This window comes from Chelonoidis abingdonii, chromosome 19 (genome assembly GCF_003597395.2).
Source record: "Chelonoidis abingdonii isolate Lonesome George chromosome 19, CheloAbing_2.0, whole genome shotgun sequence".
NCBI classification, from domain to species: domain Eukaryota; kingdom Metazoa; phylum Chordata; order Testudines; family Testudinidae; genus Chelonoidis; species Chelonoidis abingdonii.
Genome location: NC_133787.1, coordinates 37,189,380 through 37,210,543, shown reverse-complemented (window position 1 = coordinate 37,210,543; position 21,164 = coordinate 37,189,380). Strand labels below are relative to the sequence as shown.

Here is a 21,164-nt window from a genome sequence, read left to right as displayed (position 1 = left end):
TTTACACCAGTATAGCTATATCAGTGCAAACCCGAAGGTAGATGTTCTACACCAGAATAAATAGCTCTTGTGTTGGTGCATCTTGCTCTGGTTCGAAAGCAAGGAAAGCCATACCAGTGCAAGACAATTTTTATGTGGGTGCGAAGCTCCTCAGGGTAGATCTGGCGTTAACTACTGAAGTGTTGATTTAAGTAGTTAATCCAATAAATTGTCAGTCAAGATTTGAATGGCAAATGTTAGAAGTTAAATGTCTGGGCCATCTTTTAGTTCTGTTTTCTCAAAACTGTCAGCCTCACCCAAAAGCAGCAACAGGCCAGGACAATATGATAAATTAGTATTGATAAAGAGGCATTGTAACACGAGATGGCAAGACACCAAACTTGTCCCAGTTTTTCTTTGGAGGCCATACAGTTTTTTGGCTTCATGGAAACCAAAGCCTGAAGTTGTGTAACGTTTGGTTTCTTAAAAATAACAAGATTTCTGTTTTCTTATTTCTATGCAATGAAGAAACGCCATACTTCTGTATCCTCAGCTCCATTCACACTACACAGTATTTATAGACAGTGTTGAAAGAATTGTTTGCTATGTCTGTATTTTGAGGTGGTTACATATAATGGTCTCAAGCAACTTTCAAATCTGCAACACTAACGTGATGAGAACTGACAATGCAATTTACTTTGCCTTAATGAGCTTGAAACAATAGTACAAAAAAAGCTGTCATACTATATTATGTTAAAGGGAACTTGCAGTTTTCACTTATAATCCTGTAGCAAACATTTTGATGGTCTCTCCAGTATCCTGGAACATGTGCTGAAAGCCAAACTTTCACATTTTTTCACTTTTTTTAAACAAAAGAATATTTTAAAATTGAACTGTATTTAAACTATTTCAACACACATGCAAGTACTAAAAGCCGTCTCTCAAACTAGCAAAAACCAATAGCAAAAAAAATTCTTGTTTTCTATACCGATTGCATTTTGTTTCCTGGGCCAGGCTGGGAAGTATAGTAGTGTCTGTTTAATATTCACTACAAATCAAAAAAGTAACAAGGATTATTAAACTGAACTTTTATCCAGTTAGCATCTTCAAAAATGGTTTAATTCCTGCATTCAGAATTCTTGTCTTCAATAATGTTTCCTTTTTGTAAAGTTAAGGCTGATATTTCCCACACTGATTAACGTGCACTTAACTATCTTTAAAAATTACCTTTTAAGTCTGATTTCAAATTCAAACTCAGAAAAGCTTGAGTAAATGGAAGGAAGTGGAGCTTAATGTAGATGTTTGAAGAGCCGGTACTGTTTATAGAGCTTTTCCCTAAATCATCAACCTGAGTTGTAACTTCTGATTTGCTAGTGTAATCTGTTCAGTTTGTACCAAGAACAACCAAAGTTGGTGAGCCTAAAGAGAGCACTTTAATTATATAATCCCTTTTAAAGGACACAAGTCCATCTCTTTCCTCTCAAATTAGTCTGTCTAGAGTGATTGAAAGAACCAACTCATAATACCATTTCTGTATGTCGAAATATGGAAAATAGACACAGAATAAGCTTTTTATTCATATCTTTGCCCTGGTAGTGTAAGAATATCTAGTTCACAAAGTGGATTGCACTATAGGGTAACTGACAGTTTTTAAAATGCAAAAGAGGGACAAACTCCTTGTCATTCTCTGCTTTTAATCTCAGCACTATAGGAATGTGGAAGAGGGTTATAACTTTCCCCTTCCTTACCAGAGGGAATATATAGCATATAGTGCAATTTCACAATAGTCTTTCTGATTTTAAGGTATTGGTGATGGAAGCGTTAGGAAGAGAATGAAACCAGAATTGCCAACATACTCCTCTGACAGTAGCAGTCCAATTTGAAATTAAGCATTAGAGGTTAGTTTGTATGGTGTTAACATTTGTCAGGAAGTTCAACAAGGAAGATTCATATCAGGAAGCAGGTATTAATAGGATTCCATAGTGATATCAGGTTTCATGTTATGTGAAACTTCCTAAACTGCGTATTGAAACATGACCAGTAAAAATTTAGTCAGAAAAATAAGTGAAGGACTTCCTGAAATAATAGTATAAACCAACCCTGTTACCTCAGCTTGAGTTTCATGCCATTTACTGCTTGTTAGTATTGACACTAAAATTTAGTTTATGGTATTTGGCAGAAAAGCCACCCTAATCCCACTGCCCCAAATGAAAATAGATTAGTTCTTGCAGTTTCACAATGGCATCAGTCCTACAGAACATGTATCAGAGGTCACTTACACTTAAAGCCATGGATTCTGGGAGGGGTCTAGAATTCCTTTGTAAATCCAGTGAGTCCTGTTTTGTTGGAAGTAAATGTACTTACCACTTGCAAGATTCTGGAAAACCATATTGCTGGTTGAGGCCAAAGGTAAGTTACTACAATACAAACCCTTGGGACTATTTAAGTTCTTACACAAGTAAAGATGCTTTGGTACAGAAACAAAGCAAATCCTATGTTCTGAAGTGTAGTTTAACAGCTTCTCTTGGATATAATTTTCCACTGGGAATGAAGGAAATTCTTACTCCAATTTGAGCCATTTCCCTTATTTCAGTCAATTCTAGTATTAAAAATTGTGCATGTAACTTTATAAATATTTTTAAAATAGTTTTGTAAATATTTAATAATCAGCTAATTTGATTTTGAATTGTAAATGTCAAGTATTCTGGTATTGGAATTTTTATGTTTTATTATACTTTGTTAAAGTAAAATTGTACATTTTTAGAATGTTTTTATCTAAGTAAATTTAATGTATGGAAAATAAAAAAATTCAAGTCCTTACGTGCTTTTAAAAGGCTTTATCCCTTTTCATTTTCTCCCAACCTAAATTGAGAACTATTTTAGAAATACATTCAAAACAACTTTACAATTGAAGACACCCTCAGTCTAACTACACTCATCTGACAATGAATCAGATCGTACATTGTTTGTCTCTATGCAGTTGCTATTCTCTAATAATTAAAATGTGAGGGACAAACTTTGCCTTAGTCAAGGACAACTGAGGTTACTTTGCAAGGTACTGCTGTCCACAACTTGACACTTCACTCCTGGAGCTCATTGCAGCAGCCTGACTGTTGGGCTAGCAAGCAGGGGGTTCTGCAGTATTTATAAACTGGAACCATGCTGTGACTTAAAGAATTACTGGTGAAAGACAAGTGGAACTGCTGAACACAGCCTTAGCCCTTAAAGCCAGTATTAAAACACTGTTTTGGAAGAATGACATTTTGTGCTGTAAGCTACACAGAAACTGCTGTCTGCTTGTTGCTTTCTTGCTAGACCCATGCTGTTGAAACCCTAGCTGAGTCTCAATACCTATTCATACACTTCTGAATTGTTTATTAAATTAGTGAAGGGCTGGATTCTGCCCCCCTTATCCCTGTAGCAGTACCTTACTAGTCATAGTCCCAGTAAAGTCAGTGGGGGTTACTCATGGAGTAAGGGGTGTAGAATCTAATCTCAAATTAAAAATATGATTTCTTTAAATTTACCTGTTACTGTAAACTCAGAAAAAAAGGTAAATTGAGGGAAGTTTTAATTAAAATCTTGGATGAGATGGGAACAGCTGTTTTCCATGCAGAAAATATTCAAGCTATTTTATTAGTATGGTTTTGTGTGGGTAGTTAATTGTGTCTTTGCTATGGGAAACATAATGCATTCTTCCCCACTAGCAACTAAATTGCAATGGGACTGCATTTTCCCTCCCACAAGCCTCTCCTATTTCTAACTTTTCCCTTTCTTTTGTGGCAGGGCTTCTCCATTCTACAGAGTTATTTTAATATGGTTGTTCAGGGTCCTAAGCATCACAGACTGCTAATCCACACTGGGATCTACTGACAGACAAACCTATCATTCAGCTCTGAGTACTGGAATCATACAGTGGCCTGTGACACATCTGTTTGCCCTTCTCTAGGAATGGCTGCTGCATTAAAATTAGAAGAAAGCAGTCCCTAAATTACCACTCAAGCTGTGATTGAGTTATATCAGCACTGTATTAATTAAAAAAAATGCAACATTTGTACAGGAATCAGTCATTGATCACACAGTAATTACAAGAATGGCTGTCATGAGTTTTAACAGGATGGTTTTACACAAAAAACTAAACATAAGACAAGCTGCTTTTAAAGTTTACATTAAGTAAAAAACAATATTTAAAAATTAAATAAGTGTTGTGAACAAGATGCAGGCAAAAAGCTGTAGGTACAAATTATACACCTGGATGTTATACAGAGAGTGCCAAGCTGCAGTAGTATTGCTTCTCTCCTCCCCCTCTCCCTGGTAGTAAGTTAACTTACACTAACAGGTATCATGGGTATGAATTAATTACAAGGGTAAATCATAGCCTGCGATACTTAACTTTACAACAGCTCTAAAGGCAGGACACTGATCCTACTTGGAACCCTCTGCATAGGATTCATCCCTATTCATGATAACAACACCACCAAATTTTAAACTCCACGCAGTGGGCAGGAAGCTTCAGTGATAGAAGTTGTTCCTCAGAACTTTATCAACTCCTGAATGTGAAATGATTTTATAAACCACTTCCCCCATCAGTTACGACATGAACAAACAAGTGACAGACAATTTTGATGCGAGTTTGAATCCAATGTTTTCAGTAGAACTGTGTATAAACAAAGCAGTTTGACTTCCAGCCCTGAAGAGTTTATATACAACTGCTTTGCTGAATATAGAGAACAGTAATGAAGAACAAATTAGGCAGAATAGTGCATGGAGTAAAACCAATAAGATTTTAAAGACCAAGATCGCTATGGGGGCATTACCCATTTTTAGTGGCTGCATCTACCACCCAGTCATGGAAATAATTTCTTTTAATCAAAAAACCCCTATTATGCTCCGGAAAAGAAGCCCCTCAGGGTAAGAGGGACTATCCACTGAAAGTTAGCTCACATGGAGCAGCCATTTGCATCAGTGAAACCAGAAAGCAGTGACGATGTGTAATAGATTGAAGTTTCTCTTAACTGTCCAGGAGCTAACCTGGAATCATCATAAAATATATACTTGCTACAATTAGAGTAAAGCTGTGGGGTTTGGTATGAATAATGTCCAGGAATCTGGCATCTTATCTTATGCAGTAGCAGTATTATGAAACTATTCCCCCACCACCACTTGCCCTGACTTTCTGCAAATACTGAGGCAAATGATTCCCTAGTTAGACTAAAGATTTAATATGCACAAACTTGCACTTTAGACCCTTACATGTTTGCTCCATGATGGAAAAAGGAAGCCTTTCCCTGAAAAGGAGCACTTTCTAGCAACAGTAAGGAATTAACAGAAAGATGTCCCAAACACTTTTGTTCACTACTGGAAACTGGTGCCAGTTCCTGTGTCACTCAAGTCAGTCAAGTGTTTCTTGTGTTGGCAATCTGAATGTGCAAGGTATGGTTCCATTCAGGAAGTCCAGAGACTTAAAACAAGTGTGCCTATGTGAAATATGACAGCAGGTTTTCAAAGCTAGATCTATGCTTGTCTGTACTGGCACTCAGCTGTTTAATATTCACAAACAAGGCAAGGTAAGAGGAGGACACCTGTAAAGCAAGACTATGCTAAGGTACTGAGAGAAGTCAGTGACATCCCTTTTTTTCCTGGGGTGGGGATGGGGGGTAGAAGGTAAAACCAAAATCCTAGGCTAGAAGCCACTTGAATGGTTTACACAGAAGACTGCACTCCAAAAGTTTCCTGAGAGGCATATACCATGTACAGGAATCCATCTTCATCCTTTTCGCTTTCATACACCTCTGATATAGGGGTTGACACGCTCACCATGCTGTGTCCATTCACCAGTAAGAAGAAAGCCTGAGTGGAGTTCAGCTGCAGGCGTCGTCTGTTAAAGAAAGAGAAGGAAAGTGCTATGGTCATGGAATTGTGTTACCCCAGCATTGTCTAACAAAGGCTCATTTAGGGCATGTCCACATGCTGCGTTAATGAGCGACATGCTGGTGCACATTATACTCCTGTGGGAATTCTGCACATCCACGGACGCACAGAGTTCATCTGTCTTGCATAAAAATTTTGTATTTTCCCACAGAAAACATTTTGCCTACAAAGTGCTGCAGTTCTGCCTTTTACCCACCAGAGGCCACTGTGGTGCCAGAACAGCCAGCTGCGTTCATGCCACTGTTCTCGTGCCACAGAGGCCTCTGGTGGACAAAAGGTAAAATTGCAGCACTTCTTAGACGTATTTTATGCAGGAAAATGCAAAATGCTATGCCCTGTGCACACCTCCCACCCACATCTGACACCCTCCAGCTTCATGCCTAGGCTCCTTCCCTCTCACTCAGCTCTTCCGGTGCTCAATTTCCCAAAGTCTTTGCACTGCTTCTGACAGGAAATACACTTCTATATTGTAATTTAAATGAATTACATGAAGTTCTGTATTAATATGCCTAGTAAGGAATTTACCAGAACTTTTTTGTCTGTATTGTTACAGACACACTTACTGACAGATATTTTGAAATAAATTACCAAAATGACTGTCACTGGCATTATAATATTGTGTTACTTTGACAAATTCTGCAAATTGTACTTTTGAATACTGTGTGCCGAATTTTTTATTTTTTGATGCAGAATTCCCCCAGGAGTAACACTGTCTGTGCAGACCTACTGGCATGCACTAAAAACTTCCTAGTGAGCATAACGTAATCTTGTAGGCAGTACTACATCAGGCATGCCAGAACCAGTCAATGTGTGCTAGCACTGTTAGTGTGCCAGAGAACTTACATCCAAGGTGTTTTGCACTAACACCATGTAGACAAGCCCTGAAATAGAGGCTGAGGCTACGTCTACACTACCGTGGTAAGTCAACTCATGCTACGCTACACAACTCCAGCCACGTGAATAACGTAGCTGGAGTCGACATGCCTTATGTCAAGTTACAGCAGGTCTATGCCATGGGGGGGGTCCAACAGGAGAAAATCTCCCGTAGACTTATCTTACTCTTCTCATCAAGGGTAGAGTACAAGGGTTGACTGGAGAGCAATCTGCAGTTGATTTGGCAGGTCTTTACTAGACCCCCTAAATCCACTGCTAGTGGATCAATCTTAGGCTGTCAATCCCTGCGGTAGGGTAGACCTGCTCATAGTCTCTCGTACAAGGTCTACAACGGAGTTGCCAGGTACACCACTGGGGTTATAACAGCATAGTTATACTGCTACAAACCTACCTGTGTAGACACTTATTCCAGTATAAAAGTGCCATTTTCAGCTTAGCTTGTCACTTAGGAAGGGGTTTAAACTAAACTGAAAAGAGGCACTCTGACACTCAAAAGTGTCTACACGGAGGTTACAGAATAACTATAATTATACCCATAGAACTGCAAACATTTTTCTATGTAGACAAGGCCCAGAAGACTTTTGTATTTAGACTTAGTTAAGGAACCTCTCACTGTAATGGTATGAAACTGAGGCCCAGATTCATGCAATGACCTGACCTGAACCCCCATGGGTAGCTGGCAGGGTGTTCTCCATTAGGGCCCTATACCTTTGGAACTCACTTTAGCATGCACATTGAAGACATGATAAGGCCCACCTTGCCCCCTGCCTGTGGGGAGACAGGTGTTTTCGGAGAGCTGATGGGGTAAACCCCTTGGCACCGTGTACTGTTACCTTCTGTTGTATTTGTTGTCCTTTGATTATCCATTTGATAGGGGGAACTGAAGAGCTGTTTAGTATATTTTTAAAGATTGTCAAGAGTGCCCAGGGCAGTGGCCAGGGGTTCTTACTGTAGTTGGTAAAAATCCAAAAGTGCAGAAATTGCTCATTTACTTAAATCACATAACTGCAAGCATAAGATTAGAACTGTTTATCTGCACGCTCAGTTTGGAAAAGTCAGGCCCTAGAGCCTTCAAAGCTGTGGAATAGGAAAGCCAGATTAGACACCGACAGAATGAAGGATGGAATTATGACTTTTACAAGCACTTGGAGAATCCAGGCTCAGCCTAACCTGAGGAGCTTTTCATTTTGTATTCTCTGGAAAGCCCCTGACAGTTTAAAACAAATTGGCCTTTACAAGGTTACAGAGGAGGGGCCCAAACAGCCTTCTGTGGGACCATCAGTAAGGCTAGGATTTTGGTACAAAAATCAGTGTTCATGGTCATTGTGAATCTGAATAAGTCTGGGACCCCTGCAGCTCCTGTGGCCTCCAGGTATTGCAACTTGGCATACATGGTTGCAGCGCTGCTCAGGTTTGGTGCATCTAGCTTTCCAATGCCAATCAAATTTGGCCCCTCCGCCTCCATTGCAATGCCTGGAGTGGGGAGCTAGGCTCAGCCTTGTGGGACAGGAATCACTGCTGTGGGGTTAGCTCACTCTCCAGCCCCTCCCCACCCTTTGTGACATAGCTCTGTTTTCCCCCACATCTCTGCCATGACATGTATTACAATTTTCAGTGGAAAAAACCCATAGCTTTGCTCATAAACATGAGGACTGAAACAAGAAAAAATGCTTATTCTTAAGACTCTGGGCTTTGGAGTACACAGCCTTTTGCACTAGAGCAGATACATGCAGGACTAAAGTGAGGAGAAAGGGGGAGCTTGAAAAGGAATTAATGGGTTGTCATTCTGTTCCTGCATGAGTATAGCACTGAGGAGTCAGACTGCCGTCCACAGTAGGCAGCAGCACATAAAAACTCATTCTACTGCTGAGTCATTGAGGCCAGAGCTGCTTCCTGCCAACTGCTTTTGGCTCTAGCAGATGCAGATCTCTCAACAGAAGATTCCTTTACTCTTTTAGCTACAGCACAGTAGAAGAGCCAGCTTGAGCTCAAATTCTAACTACTCGGGTACAAAAAGTTTACTGAATGTAGTAGCCAATGGACAGCACAGGAGGACGTTCCCACAGAGTGGCTACAGTTTGGTATATGCAAAAGCGCATGGATAAGACCAAGACCAACTGTACAAAGTCAGTCACGGGCACTGAAGTCCAGCATAAAAATGGACAAAGAGACTGAGTAGCAAGAAGGCCTTTCAGCTAAGGCCTTGTCTATTCAAGGATACAAGAAAATTAATCTATATTAACTGTGTGTGAATTTAAACTGGATTAGTTAAACAGCCTTAAATCCATGTGTGGATGTTCTTATTTAGAATTAAGGTGGCTTTAATCTGTTTTCTCTTAATTCACTTCCAAACTGAATTAAAGTAAACCAATAGGGAAGTTATAGAAGTGAATTAAGAAAAACCAAAATAACTTCCCTATTGGTTTACTTTAATTCAGTTTGGAAGTGAATTAAGAGAAAACAGATTAAAGCCACCTTAATTCTGAATCCACATAGGATTTTAATATACTTTAGGTGTGAATGTAAAATAGATTAGTTAAGTGTTAATTTGGATTAAGTCGTCCTGTGTGTCTCTGTGTAGACAAGTCCAACTGCTAAAGTATGATCTTAATTAAAAAGTCTTTCAAACTGCTCCAAAATGCTTTGTGCCCCTAATTCTGAACTCAGTTCCCACTTTTAGTTGTTCTTATGTAAGAATCTGGATTAGGCTATGACATTAACAATCCCATAAGGGGCATTTTTACAGTGACATATGGGGAAGGTCTCTATTTTACTATTTGTCCCAAAGACCAATCTAAAAGAAGCAGCTCACATCTACAGTTCAGCCAGAGAAACAGCCACTCTGTTCTTTAGAACAGCACTTCTCAAACTGGGGTCCATGGACCCCAAGGGTCACCAAGAGTACTCCAGGGGGTTCACTGACCTTGATCTATTCCTCCACTCCCCACCTCAACTCCTCCCCCTCCCTCTATCTGCTGGAGGCTACTGAAGCCAAACTGGAAGATATTATGTGCTAAAGTCCAGCAGCACAGCGGGGCTAAGGCAGGCCAGGGGGTCTCTGTGCACTGCCCCCACCCCAAGCACCAACTGTGCAGCTCCCATTGGCTAGGAACTGTGGCCAATGCAGGGGCAGTGCACAGTGACCCCCTCCCCACCTAGAAGCCGCTGCCAGAGAGATGTGCCGGTCATTTTCGGGAGACACGCAAGGTAAGCACCGCCCAGCCAGAGCATGCACTTCTCCCTTATCCCAACCCAACCCAACCCCCTGCCCGTCCCAGAGCCCGCACTTCATCCCGTCTGACACCCAAACCCGCTCCCTGAGCCCATACCTCACCCCCTCCCACAACCAAACTCCATCCCAGAGCCCACACCTCCTGCACCTATCATAGCTTTTCTACTCAGATTTGAACCTTAGCGTTCATAACCTGAGCAGCTAGCATGAACCCCTCTAAGTTTAATTACCAGCTTAGATTTGATTTCGCTGCCACCAGCCAAGAATTTCCAGTGTCTTGGCTTACTCTGGTCTTCCCAAAACCTTCCCTGGGGGACCCCAAGACTCAGAGGCTCTGAGTCTTAGCACAAAGGGAAATAAACCATTCCCCCCACCTCTCTCCCACCCAGAATTTCCTCTCTGGGCTAACCTGAGAGTTACTGATGCAACCTCTTTACATCACAATACCAAGAAGCATGTCTCCTCTCTTCCACAAAGAGACAAACCCAAAGACAAGGAAACAGAAAAGATTCTATCTCTCTTCCCCCGTAGCTTCTTCCCGCCCTGGGACACTAGGAGAGTTAAACACAGAGACCAGTTTTTCCCCTCCCCCCTGTCTTTCCTTTCTCCCACCAATTTCCTGGTGGGTCAACTAAAAAAAAAATCAACAGGTCGTAAAAAGCAAAACTTTTAATAAAAAAAGAAAGAAAGAATAGAATAACAGTTCTCTGTAATCTAGATGGTAAGATACAGGGCTTTCAACTTATAGAAAATGAATAAACAATAGAAAAGGGATAAACAGCCTTACCCAAAAACAATACAATTTAAAGTACTTATAGCCAAATACACATAAAGACTCCACCAGCCAGATACACAGATGCAAATACAGCAAAACAATTTAAAAGACTATACTTTTGCTAACTTTGTACTTAACAACTGGGAAACAGAAGATTAGAAGGACTGGAAATAGACCCTCTCATAGCTGAGAGAGCACAGAACAGACAAAGATCCAAGACCAAGAAACACCCCCAAATTCCCTCCCTTAAGCTTTGAAAAATTCGGTTTTTTGATTGGTTCTCTTGTCAGGTGTTTGGTTCCCTTTGTTAACCCTTTACAGGTAAAAGAAACATTAACCCTTAGCTATTTGTTTATGACAGCACCCCAACCCCCTGCCCCAGCCTGGTGAAAGTAAGTGGGGATAGGGGAGAGCAAGCAACAAAGGGAGGGTGGAGTGAGCAGGAAGGGGTGGGGTGGGGTGGGGGTGGGGCCTGGGGCTGAGTGAGGGAGCTTGGGGGGCCCCGAAAGATTATAAAATGGAAGTCCTCGGGTTGCAAAGGTTTGAGAACTGCTGCTTTAGAACAAACTAAACTCCAATGGTGAATGATACCCAACACTGATGACTACTTACTACCTCTAATCAAATATTCCCTGCTTATATTAAGATAGGCAACTGTACATGGATCTCCTCTGCTGCATAGGAATGTCATTATGATACAATGTAACATATTAAGGTTGTTTTTTTTCTTCTAACTTCACCTTTGACTTTCCTCTGAAGCAACGCAAAGCAAAAGCATTACAATACTCAGCCACAGTCTCAGTAAGAAGCATGGATATCAAAGCACCACAGTTTATGAATCTGTATTATGGGATTCAACATTTTCACTTAGGGCTTGTCCACACACAAGTTGTGCTGCTTTAATTAGACCCAACATACTTAAAGTGCTTTGGCCCCCTAGTCTGGATGCAGCTATAGTGGTAGAGAGATGCTTTATGGCAGTATAGCTATATTCTCAAATGCAAAAGGGAAACCATATTGATAAAACTTCATCTCCACCAGCAGTTGTACTGGTATAGCAATTTGGATAAAAAATTTACACCCCTAACTAATACTTATATTGGTACAAAAAACTGTTTAGTTTGTTTAAAGGGTGGCAGGCCCCTTACAGTGGAGCCAAGGCTCAGTCTGCTCATTACAGACTTCAAGGAGAACAAGCCAGTAACGTAGTGGGGGGAAAAATAAGTGAGTAAACTAACCTAAACTCCATCTTCCTCAAGTATGAAAGGGGTAAACTCTGTTTACCCACCTTTCTCCTTCACACACTGTTGGAACCAGTCATCTCAGGACACCTGTAAGCAGTTAATTAACATCACCTAGGCAATTAATTAATGAGTGCCTAGGCCTGATAAAAGGCTACCAGTGCTCAGTTGGAGGGAACTAGTACTAGAGCGAAGAGCTACTCAAGACTCTAGGAGGAGGATGACAATTTTGACCTTGCCAAGTGGACAAATGAAAACAGTAAGTAAAAAGAGACTAGCTGAGAAGCTGACTGAGGGCTACAGCTGGCCTGAACTGTAACCCTGCTCCAAGGGGAGAGCTGTGGATGCCTTACCAGATGTGCTTGACTTTATTCTGCATGCTAATCCAGCTCCAGGAGACATGCTAGGGACTCCTGAAGTTGAGAGAACATATTTGTTGGCATTAACCCCAGGACGGAAGGGTTGGACTTCAGGGTACACATGGGTGGGGGTGGTGGAGAGAGGGACTGGGGGATCTTAACTCTCACCCTCCTCCCACCTCAAATACAACTGAGACATCTTGTCCTTGGTCCCTGGGTTTGAGTATGTCACTGAAAGACCCAGAGCAGGAGAGAGAGGGCAGCAGGCCCACAGGGTCATTCTGTGCCACAAGGAGGCAAGCTTGAGGGCATTGTCCTATCACAGTTATCCAAAGCATTCACTAGCTAGCAGATTAACACTGAACTATGATTTTGTTTTGATCCACCATGTACTCAACCCTTAACATACCTGATAATTTTGATTAGTTCGCTCATGTTGACATGATCTGGTACCAGGAACTTAGTTTTATCCAGAACTGGAAGCTGCTTCTCACCCTTGTACCTTTCAATTATCACCTGGAAGGAAAAAAGCTCTGAAATAGCAGTTATAAGGCAGTGCAGGGGCTTCTCTCTGCTTATTCTATAACTAAACATTCAAGAGTAGCTCATACTGAAGAACTGTCGGTAAAGTACCACCATAGCCTAGTTATAGATAATTATGTTCCTGTTCAGTCCCTTCTTCTCATTTAAACATGGGTCTTGTTATATTAGTATTTTTCTTATCTAGTGGCAGAGAGGACCTTTCTTCGATCAGAAAGAAGAATGGAACTAGTTTGGTTATAGTGAAATCAGTGCAGTGCAGGAACAGTCATCCACACAAGCTATTTCTGTTTCCATTTTGTTTTAAGTGGCAAACCAGCTCTGTTGTATAACAGTCTTCTGGGCTACTTTCTAGTGAAGTGCAAGAACAGTGGAAAGTGTGGGGGGCGGGGGAAGGGAGGTGTTTGTTTTTAAGCCACTTTATAGAGGAATTTCAACTGGCTATGTCATCAGTTTTCAGCACTGGGAAACAGCTGAGAGCAAAGACCTCAAATTACCTTATCCCCTAATTAAATTACTGCTGTGCTTTCAGAGAAACAAGGCGCCTCCCACACTTTACTAACACCCCCCTAAAGATCATTTTACACCATGACAGGGAGGAAAGGCAATTTTCGTGCAGAAAATGGGAAATTAAGAAAAATTATTAGCATCATGTTATCCTTGCTGGCATAGCTTCCTTTGGATTTTAAACTAGGATGGCTGTGTTTTGTTTCGCTTTGCAGTTGCAAAGGCAAGATCAAGGCTACTCTACAATGGAACTCAGAATTTATCACCTGTATGGTAGCCTGGACAGGAGTCCTGACTGGCCCGAGTTACTACTGAGCAAGTCTAGAGAACATGGTAGCTCTGCCACCATTGATGGAGCTGCATCCATAGCAGTAAGAGTCAAAAAATAAAGGCTAAGTCTAGTTTAGAGAGGCCATTTGGCCCATCAGCCAAAGTGAAATGGAGTTGGCAGGACCTGTGGCTAACAGATGCTTCCAGCTATCAGTCACCTTTCCTTAGATGTAATTCAAATCAAAGCATAACTTAGCCCTTGTTTAGGGTTACACTCTGGACAGGAGTTACTGAGCACTCTTCTATTAGAAAGACAGGTCTTCAGGTTTTCCATCTAAAGAGTTGCACCTAGGACGCACTGGACTCAGTCTGAGGTGTTCTGTTACAAGTCGCACTATACAATAGACACACACAAGTAGCCCATATTTTGCCTGATTAGCAGTTGCCACCAGCTAGCACGTTGGGCATTGGTTGCCAGGCTCAGGATTATTTTCTGAAGACCAGGTCACCCCTGAAAGGATAATATTTTATTACTACAGACCCAGAGATTCCTAATACCTTTTGGCCTTTCTTCCTTTCTGTGGTGAGAAAGGTAAAGTTATTAATCACTTACTGGTATTTTTGTTGGATGTTGATCTCTAATCAGTCGCACATCTTCTACTCTTTGCTCTGTGGGAGGAAAAAATATTGCCCAAGTAAATGCTCAGATACACACTACATGAGTTTTGTTCTAAGCCTCAGGGATACAAGATATGCTATTTCCTTGGGCTCTCACGTGTTAGTAGGTTTTTTGCTATTGGAAAAAGTGAGATAAAGAAGTTTCTAAAAGAGGAAAGAACCAGTTCAGTCCAGACAATTGTTTAAAATAAAGCAATGATAATTACAAACTCTCCAATAAAAAATAGATCTCTGTTCCTTTATCTATCTATCTCATAGGGCTGGAAGGGAAGGGTCATCAAGTCTAGCCCCTTACCTTCACTAGCAGGACCAAGTACTGACTTTGCCCCAGATCCCTAGGTGGCCCCCTCAAGGATTGAACTTACAACCCTGGATTTAGCAGGCCAATGGTCAAACCACTGAGCTATCCCTCCCTGCTCAGGGATGACTCTTCTGTTCTTTAACCAGCAAGATGACAAACTAGTTTTGGCTGAGAATCCTATTGTGTTAATGCAAAATGAGATGCCCACTAAAGCAAAGGACATTTAATCGCATGAATTTGCTGCATCCAGTCATGTTATCCATTATCCTATATTCCTGTTTAGGAAACTTAACATGACACTGTCCTAGGTTTTAATCTTGTGTTCCTGAAGAGGGAGTTGCTGGCTAGACTGGCATGTTTCAGGTAGTCCTAGCTCTTAGATCAATGTCAGCTTAACACTGTATATTTGAATATTAGTTATCAATTTTCTATTAATTGAATACTATGTCATCCATGCTGATAGTCTTGTTCTTCTAAACTCTGGTTTGTTCAGTATTTACCCATCCCAGTTTGCAAGGCAAGGTTAGCTTCCTTTTAAAGGAGACTATTAGTAGCACAGACTTCACTCTGGACAAAACAGAAGTCACTGACTCAATTACTTTAAAGTCAGTTATGCTGCTTACATCAGGCCTGAATTTGGACTTGCCGCCATCAACTCAGACTTTATCTCCACTTCTCTCTGCTTTATGGGCCATGTCCCTCTATAAATACCTCTTTCAGAAAATGGACTGAATGCTACAGTACAACCTTGATGCATTAGCAGACTCCTGTAATAAGAACAAATCTTCAGGGATGTTGCTGACACCGCTTACTCTCCCATCAACCCATCCCATTACTTTTATTCTAAGGTAAAGACAGATTACCTGGCCTGTCATTCAATAAACTGCTTTTCACAGCTATCCTCTGGACACTTCTAGGATCTCATGCATCCACCAATTACTATATATGCAAGCTTACTGTGTGATTAGTAACGACATGCAGCACGTGACTCATGATTTTCAAATCAAATGATTCTTGTCAGAATCAAGCAAAACTAAAGCTTCCAAAAAGCAGGTCTGCAGTGATATGTGGGAACGAATGACTTCCCAGAACTTAAGATCTTCATTACAAAACTTCCTGTTGCTCAAGATCTTAAATACCAAAATTATCTTTCAGTAGAGACCAGTTCTAATTCACTGGGAATTCAAGAGTTCCAGATATACCCACAGTCCTTAGGGCCCATCCTCACCATGTCTGAGGACAGAAGTATGCCATTAAGCAATATCTAATATTAAATTTAGCAGAAATAGGAGAGTTATACAGGGAGAAAGCAGGAACAGTAATCCTCAACCAGCCAAATAAACTTAGTTTTAGTATCTTTCTCTATTGAAACAGATGAGTTTTGACATGGGATTTTTTTTCCTAGCACTATTAGTGTGGAGTAGAAGCAGCACAAAACGGGAGCCAGACAAAACTCTGATTACTGTGTATAGCATGTTCAAAATCAGGCCTCAGTCAGTAGCAGATAAAAGCTGTACTCTGACCACATTAGTTGTAGTGGCAACTAATTGGCTGCTATCCTAGCTGAATTTAATACCTGGGACTGAAGCTGTTGATAGACAGGGGGGTGGGGGGAAGAATGGCTTTTGGAGAGAAGTTTTTGGTATTTGAAGCCCCAGAAGAAAGGACAGATTAGATTGGTAAAATTTGCCAGCAACATCAGTACAGGCACTTGCTCAAGTATAAGGGAGTGACTGGTGGGGAGGCTGCTGAGTATAGTTTGATTCCAACCAGAGACAGATGGGCGTGGAGGGAGAGTCTGGATCAATTATTTCCATCAATTTTATTTTACATAGAAAACTTTGCACTTCAAGTGAAAGAGGCTGTGCTGCCAATTTTTGTTGTTCTAAGAAAATGGAGGCTCCAGGAACAATAAAGGAAACAGCATTCCAGTCTTCCTCCCTGATCTATATGAACAGACTAAACAATGCAGCCCTTCAATCTTTCTGACTCCATCTTAGCCAGGAAGTGTGCTGGCACCATTCTAGCAAACTGTGTTTACTGAAAGGGACTAAGCTGTTTTCCCCAGCGAACATTAAACAGGATATTTTATGCTCTGCTGCCTTTGAAGAACTAAACAGGGATGCAAGGAATGCATTTTAGTCAGTTCAGACTCCTAGGTAGAGAACTATTTCCACATGTTAGAATCAAAACTGAAAGTGGAATTTAAATCTCATGTCAACAGCATACCGGAAGTTAAATGCTCAACACTGACAGGAAGGGGTTACATGCTTAATTCCAGGCATACAAGGAAGAGAGATGTCTTCTAGCAGCTGGGAGTCCTGCAGTCAATAATGGATTATGCAGACACATAATATTGCCAGCCCAAGAATCTAATTCTGCAGTGCATTTCATCCTTTTATGGTGCAAGTCTCACACCGCCATGCCACAAAACTCCTCTAACCAATAGCTTTCAGGGCCCCATTGCATTTGCAAGTGTGTCCCTGTTTCTACCATACTTGCCAACCCACAGGTTTCCCTGCCTGCTGATGTGGAACAAGTACCACACCATACAAACTGAAAACAAACCACACAATAACCTTTGCTTTCATTTTCTGCAGGGTGGCAACAAGACAAAGCTATGATTCTTGTTCCAGTCGAGCAAGCAGGGAAATAACTTGAGACAGAAGTGCAACAACAACAGAAAGCCTCTGATCTTGTCCCTGCTTTTAAAAAAAAAAAGAGGAGAGGAGTGGCATTTTAAAGTCAAGCCTCCAAAGCCAGCTGCAGTGCCAACCTTTCTTATGTATCTTAAGCAGCCCAGCCCCGCCCAGCAAATACATCTTTGGGTAGCCTTTTGTTGCAACTCCTTGTAACAATGTGGTTATCTGACTCCCTCATTAATTCCTTTTCAGAATTAGGGCACTCCGTCCCATGCAGTTCCTCCAGCTTTGTCAGGGTCAGGTCCCACTTGGAGAAGTACTGGATCAACAAGGATTTTGAAAAAAAAAAAAAAAATGTAGTCATGAATCACCGGCACTGAATCCTGGCGCGTCCACCCGCCCCGAGGACTTGTGGAGAGAAGTGACCACCCCAAGGTCTGGCTGCGGCGGGGAGGAGGATGACGCGCGTTGCTTCACTTCCAAACACAACAACACGGCACGGCCGCTCGAGCGCGATCCAGCGCTTGCGCGCGCCGGCGCAGAGCGATGCCGCCAGGGCGGGACAGCAACGTTCGGGTCTCCCTATCTCTCCCAACCTACAGTGGGGGAGGGGCTCTGACCCGGACAGTTACCCCCCGCTCCAAATGCCCCCAGACATACCACCGCAAGCGCCCCCCGGGGCGGGGGATGGGCCCCCGTCAACCCCCCACCCCCGCTGGCCTGAGGAAGCGGGGGGAGGGGGAATGGCCCCTGTCACCCCCTCTCCCCTGTGGGCTGAGGAAGCGGGAGGGGGGGGGAATGGGCCCCCGTCACCCCCACCCCCGGCTGGCTGAGGAAACGCGTGGGGGGGGAATGGAGCCCCTGTCCCACCCCCTCCCCCCCTGCCCTGGGCTGAGGAAGCGGGGGGGGGAATGGGCCCCTGTCACCCCCTCCCCCTGCGGGCCTAAGGAAGCAGGGGGGGAATGGCCCTGTCACGCCCCCCGCCCCCCCGGCCTGGGCTGAGGAAGCGGGGGGGGAGGTGGGGCCCCCGTCACCCCACCCCCGCTAGGGACTGAGGAAGCGGGGGGGGGGGAAATGGGCCCCTGTCACCCCCCCGCTGCCTGAGAGCGGGGGGGGGGGGGAATGGGCCCCTGTCACCCCCCGCCGCTGAGCTAGAGGAAGCGAGGGGGGGGGAATGGGCCCCTGTCACCCCCCTCCCCCTGTGGGCGAGAAGCAGGGAGGGGAATGGAGCCCCTGTCACCCCCACGGCTGGCTGAGGAACGGGGGGGGGAATGGGCCCCTGTCAACCCCCCCCCGCTGGGCTGAGGAAGCGGGGGGGGGGGGGATGGGCCCCGGCATGGCTGAGGAAGCGGGGGGGGGGGGGGGAATGGGCCCTGTCACCACCCCCCGGCTGGTGAGGACGGGGGGGGTGGCCCCGTCACCACCCCCCGGCTGGGCTGAGGAAGCGGAGGGGGGGGGGGGGGGGCCAGCGGGACTAGGAGCGGGGGGGGGGGGGAATGGGCCCGGCTGGGCTAGAAGCGGGCCTCTGCCCGGGCCAGCAAACACCCGCTCCCGGAGCGGCCTTCCTGCCGCCCCTCCACCGGGCCCGGCCATCACCGAAGGTGCGGCGCTGCTTGAAAGCTCTCTCGAGGGGCTGCGTGGCTCGGCTCGGCCCGGCCCGGCCCGATCCAGCGACTACTGCCTTCGCCGCTCCCGCCCCTACCTCGACCACCCCCCGCAGCGCCTGCTCGCCCTCGGCGTCCAGGCGCCCGCGCGACCCGCCCGCGCCTACGTCGCCATCTTGAGTGTGGAGCGTGGTGGGTGCTCTGCGCGCGTGCGCAGCACAGAGGAACGCGGCGGTGCTCAGCAGCGGGGACCGCCCGCCCTCACCGCGCCTGAGGACAAACGCCTCCCGAGTAGCGCCGGCCGCGGCCACATGGTAGGCGGCGCCGGCATACTCAGTGTTCGCCCAAAGCCGCGCCAGGGGTCCCAGCAGCCACAGCCGTCATAACCAGGTGGCTAAGGGTTACAAAGGGACCCACACCCTGACCAGAGGACCCAATCAGAAACCGGATTTCCAAAGCTGAAGGAGGGAATTTTTGCGTGTGTGTCTTTGTCTGTGGCTTCACTCCGGCTTGCTGGGTCGCTCTACCACTCAGGCTTTCTATATCACTTCCTATTCACAGTTGTAAGTCAGGTGTAGAGACAAATGTAAGGTTTCTATTGTTTTTGTGTTTACATGGTTAATTGCTGGAATGTTTTAAATTGTATTCTTTTGGATAAGGCGGTTTGTTCTTTTTTTTCTTTAGCATTGAACCCTGTATATTGTCATCTTGAACGGACCGTTTTTATTCTTTTTCTTTCTTATTTTTTATAACTTTCTTTTGAACGTGTTTTTTTCTCGGTGGACAGGGGGATTGAGCCTGCACTCACCAGGGAATTGGTGGAGGAAAGAGTTGTCCTCTCTTTTGTAAGTCAAGCGTTTAAGTACAGTAATCTTCCGGTAACCAGGGAGGGGTTGGATATCCCGTCTCCTAGAATGGAAAGAGAACCTTGAAAAGGTCATTTGAAGTCCAGGCGCCCCTGCCTTCAACTAGCAGGGAACCAGTTTTATGCCCAGATCCCTAAGTGGCCCCCGAAGGATTGAACTTCAAAGCGATGGGTTTAGTAAAGGCCACTGCTCAACCACTGAGCTCTCTCTCCTCCTATAAGGAGGGGGTAGTTCCCTTGTTGTGAACTCAGGGCTGAGTCTTAGGGTCCCCAGGGGGTTGGGGGGGGGGGACCAGAGTGGGACCCCATTTGGGGGGTATATTATTGCTGGTGGCAGCGCTGTAGATCCAAGCTGGTAATTAAGCTGGAGGGTTCATGCTAGCAACTATATTTTCTGAACCTAATGTTCAGCATCGACGGGAAAGTTAGACCACGGTCTTCCAGCTCTGCCCCCACACAACCCACTCACCATCCCCCACCTCCATCACAACACTCTCCTCGGGCAAGCCACAGCCCTAGTGTGTGGGCACAACTCACCCCATGAGTCTGGCCAGGCCACAGCCACCACCACCACCACGATACCCCCGTCAGTCTCCCACACCCCATACTTTCTCACCAGCTCCCCCCGCTGCCCTACCAACCCCAACCACACACGCACCCCACATACACTATGGTGCCCCCGCATGTTACCCGCTCACCACACCCATGCCAGCCACAGCCACTCCCATGATACCCCCTCCTCTCAGCACCACACTGACCACAATCCATCCCCTGGCATCACACCAACCACTGACATCCACCACCACCAAATGCCAGCACCTTGGTACTCCCACTCCCATGTAACTATCCTCATGACAACCATGGCCCCCTCCATGTAATTTCCTCCCACAGGCCTAAACTAGCAAAACCCAGCCATGTTGGTTGGGTTCAGCAAATACTGTAACTGGATGCCCCAATATGAGTTTATTTATACCATATGGGGACCACTCGGCCCTTGTCTATGTTAGCATCATCCTTAAGTTTCCAACCAGTGCAGCTCTATTTGTGCTAGAATAGTATAGACCAGACGCTGGCAGTTTAAGCATTGTGTGATTACTTGTCCTCCTCTATAATCTGATCAAGACAGGATATGAGTTTGTTACAGCCCCTAGTTACTGAGCCTGGCTCTTTATGTCTTTATAACTAGTGAAACTCATGCTTTCAGCCCTAGAGGTCCCTCCCAGGTTCAATTCCTGGTTAGCAGAGATGGTGTCTCTCACACTAACACGTGGTAGCATCAGAATACAAATAAATACTTGTGTACACACAGTTTCTGGGGCTAACCTGAGTTTGTTTCCCAGTCCATA

General features: G+C 44.3%; 1 protein-coding gene across 1 annotated transcript; it reads right to left on the bottom strand.

Moving 5' to 3' along the window:
- Positions 1-3,977: 3,977 nt before the first annotated feature.
- Positions 3,978-20,546, bottom strand: MAP1LC3B (microtubule associated protein 1 light chain 3 beta). The gene is made up of 5 exons (XM_075073824.1): positions 20,509-20,546; positions 18,946-19,223; positions 14,342-14,397; positions 12,821-12,927; positions 3,978-5,857 (listed from the first exon to the last, which is right to left on the bottom strand). The coding sequence occupies exons 1-5, from the start codon at positions 20,544-20,546 to the stop codon at positions 5,683-5,685; spliced, it is 654 nt and encodes a 217-aa protein (XP_074929925.1). The 3' UTR covers positions 3,978-5,682.
- Between the last annotated feature and the right edge of the window lie 618 nt (positions 20,547-21,164).

Bases quoted from the DNA above. Each gene is read 5' to 3' on its own strand.
- MAP1LC3B (XM_075073824.1), bottom strand. From the start codon at position 20,546: ATGGGAGTGGCTGTGGCTGGCATGGGTGTGGTGAGCGG. The intron at 12,928-14,341 runs GTAAGTGATTAA...TTTTCCTTCCAG, and splicing joins AACATCCAACAAAAATACCA to GTGATAATTGAAAGGTACAA. The intron at 5,858-12,820 runs GTATGTTAAGGG...TTTCTTTAACAG, and splicing joins GAACTAATCAAAATTATCAG to ACGACGCCTGCAGCTGAACT.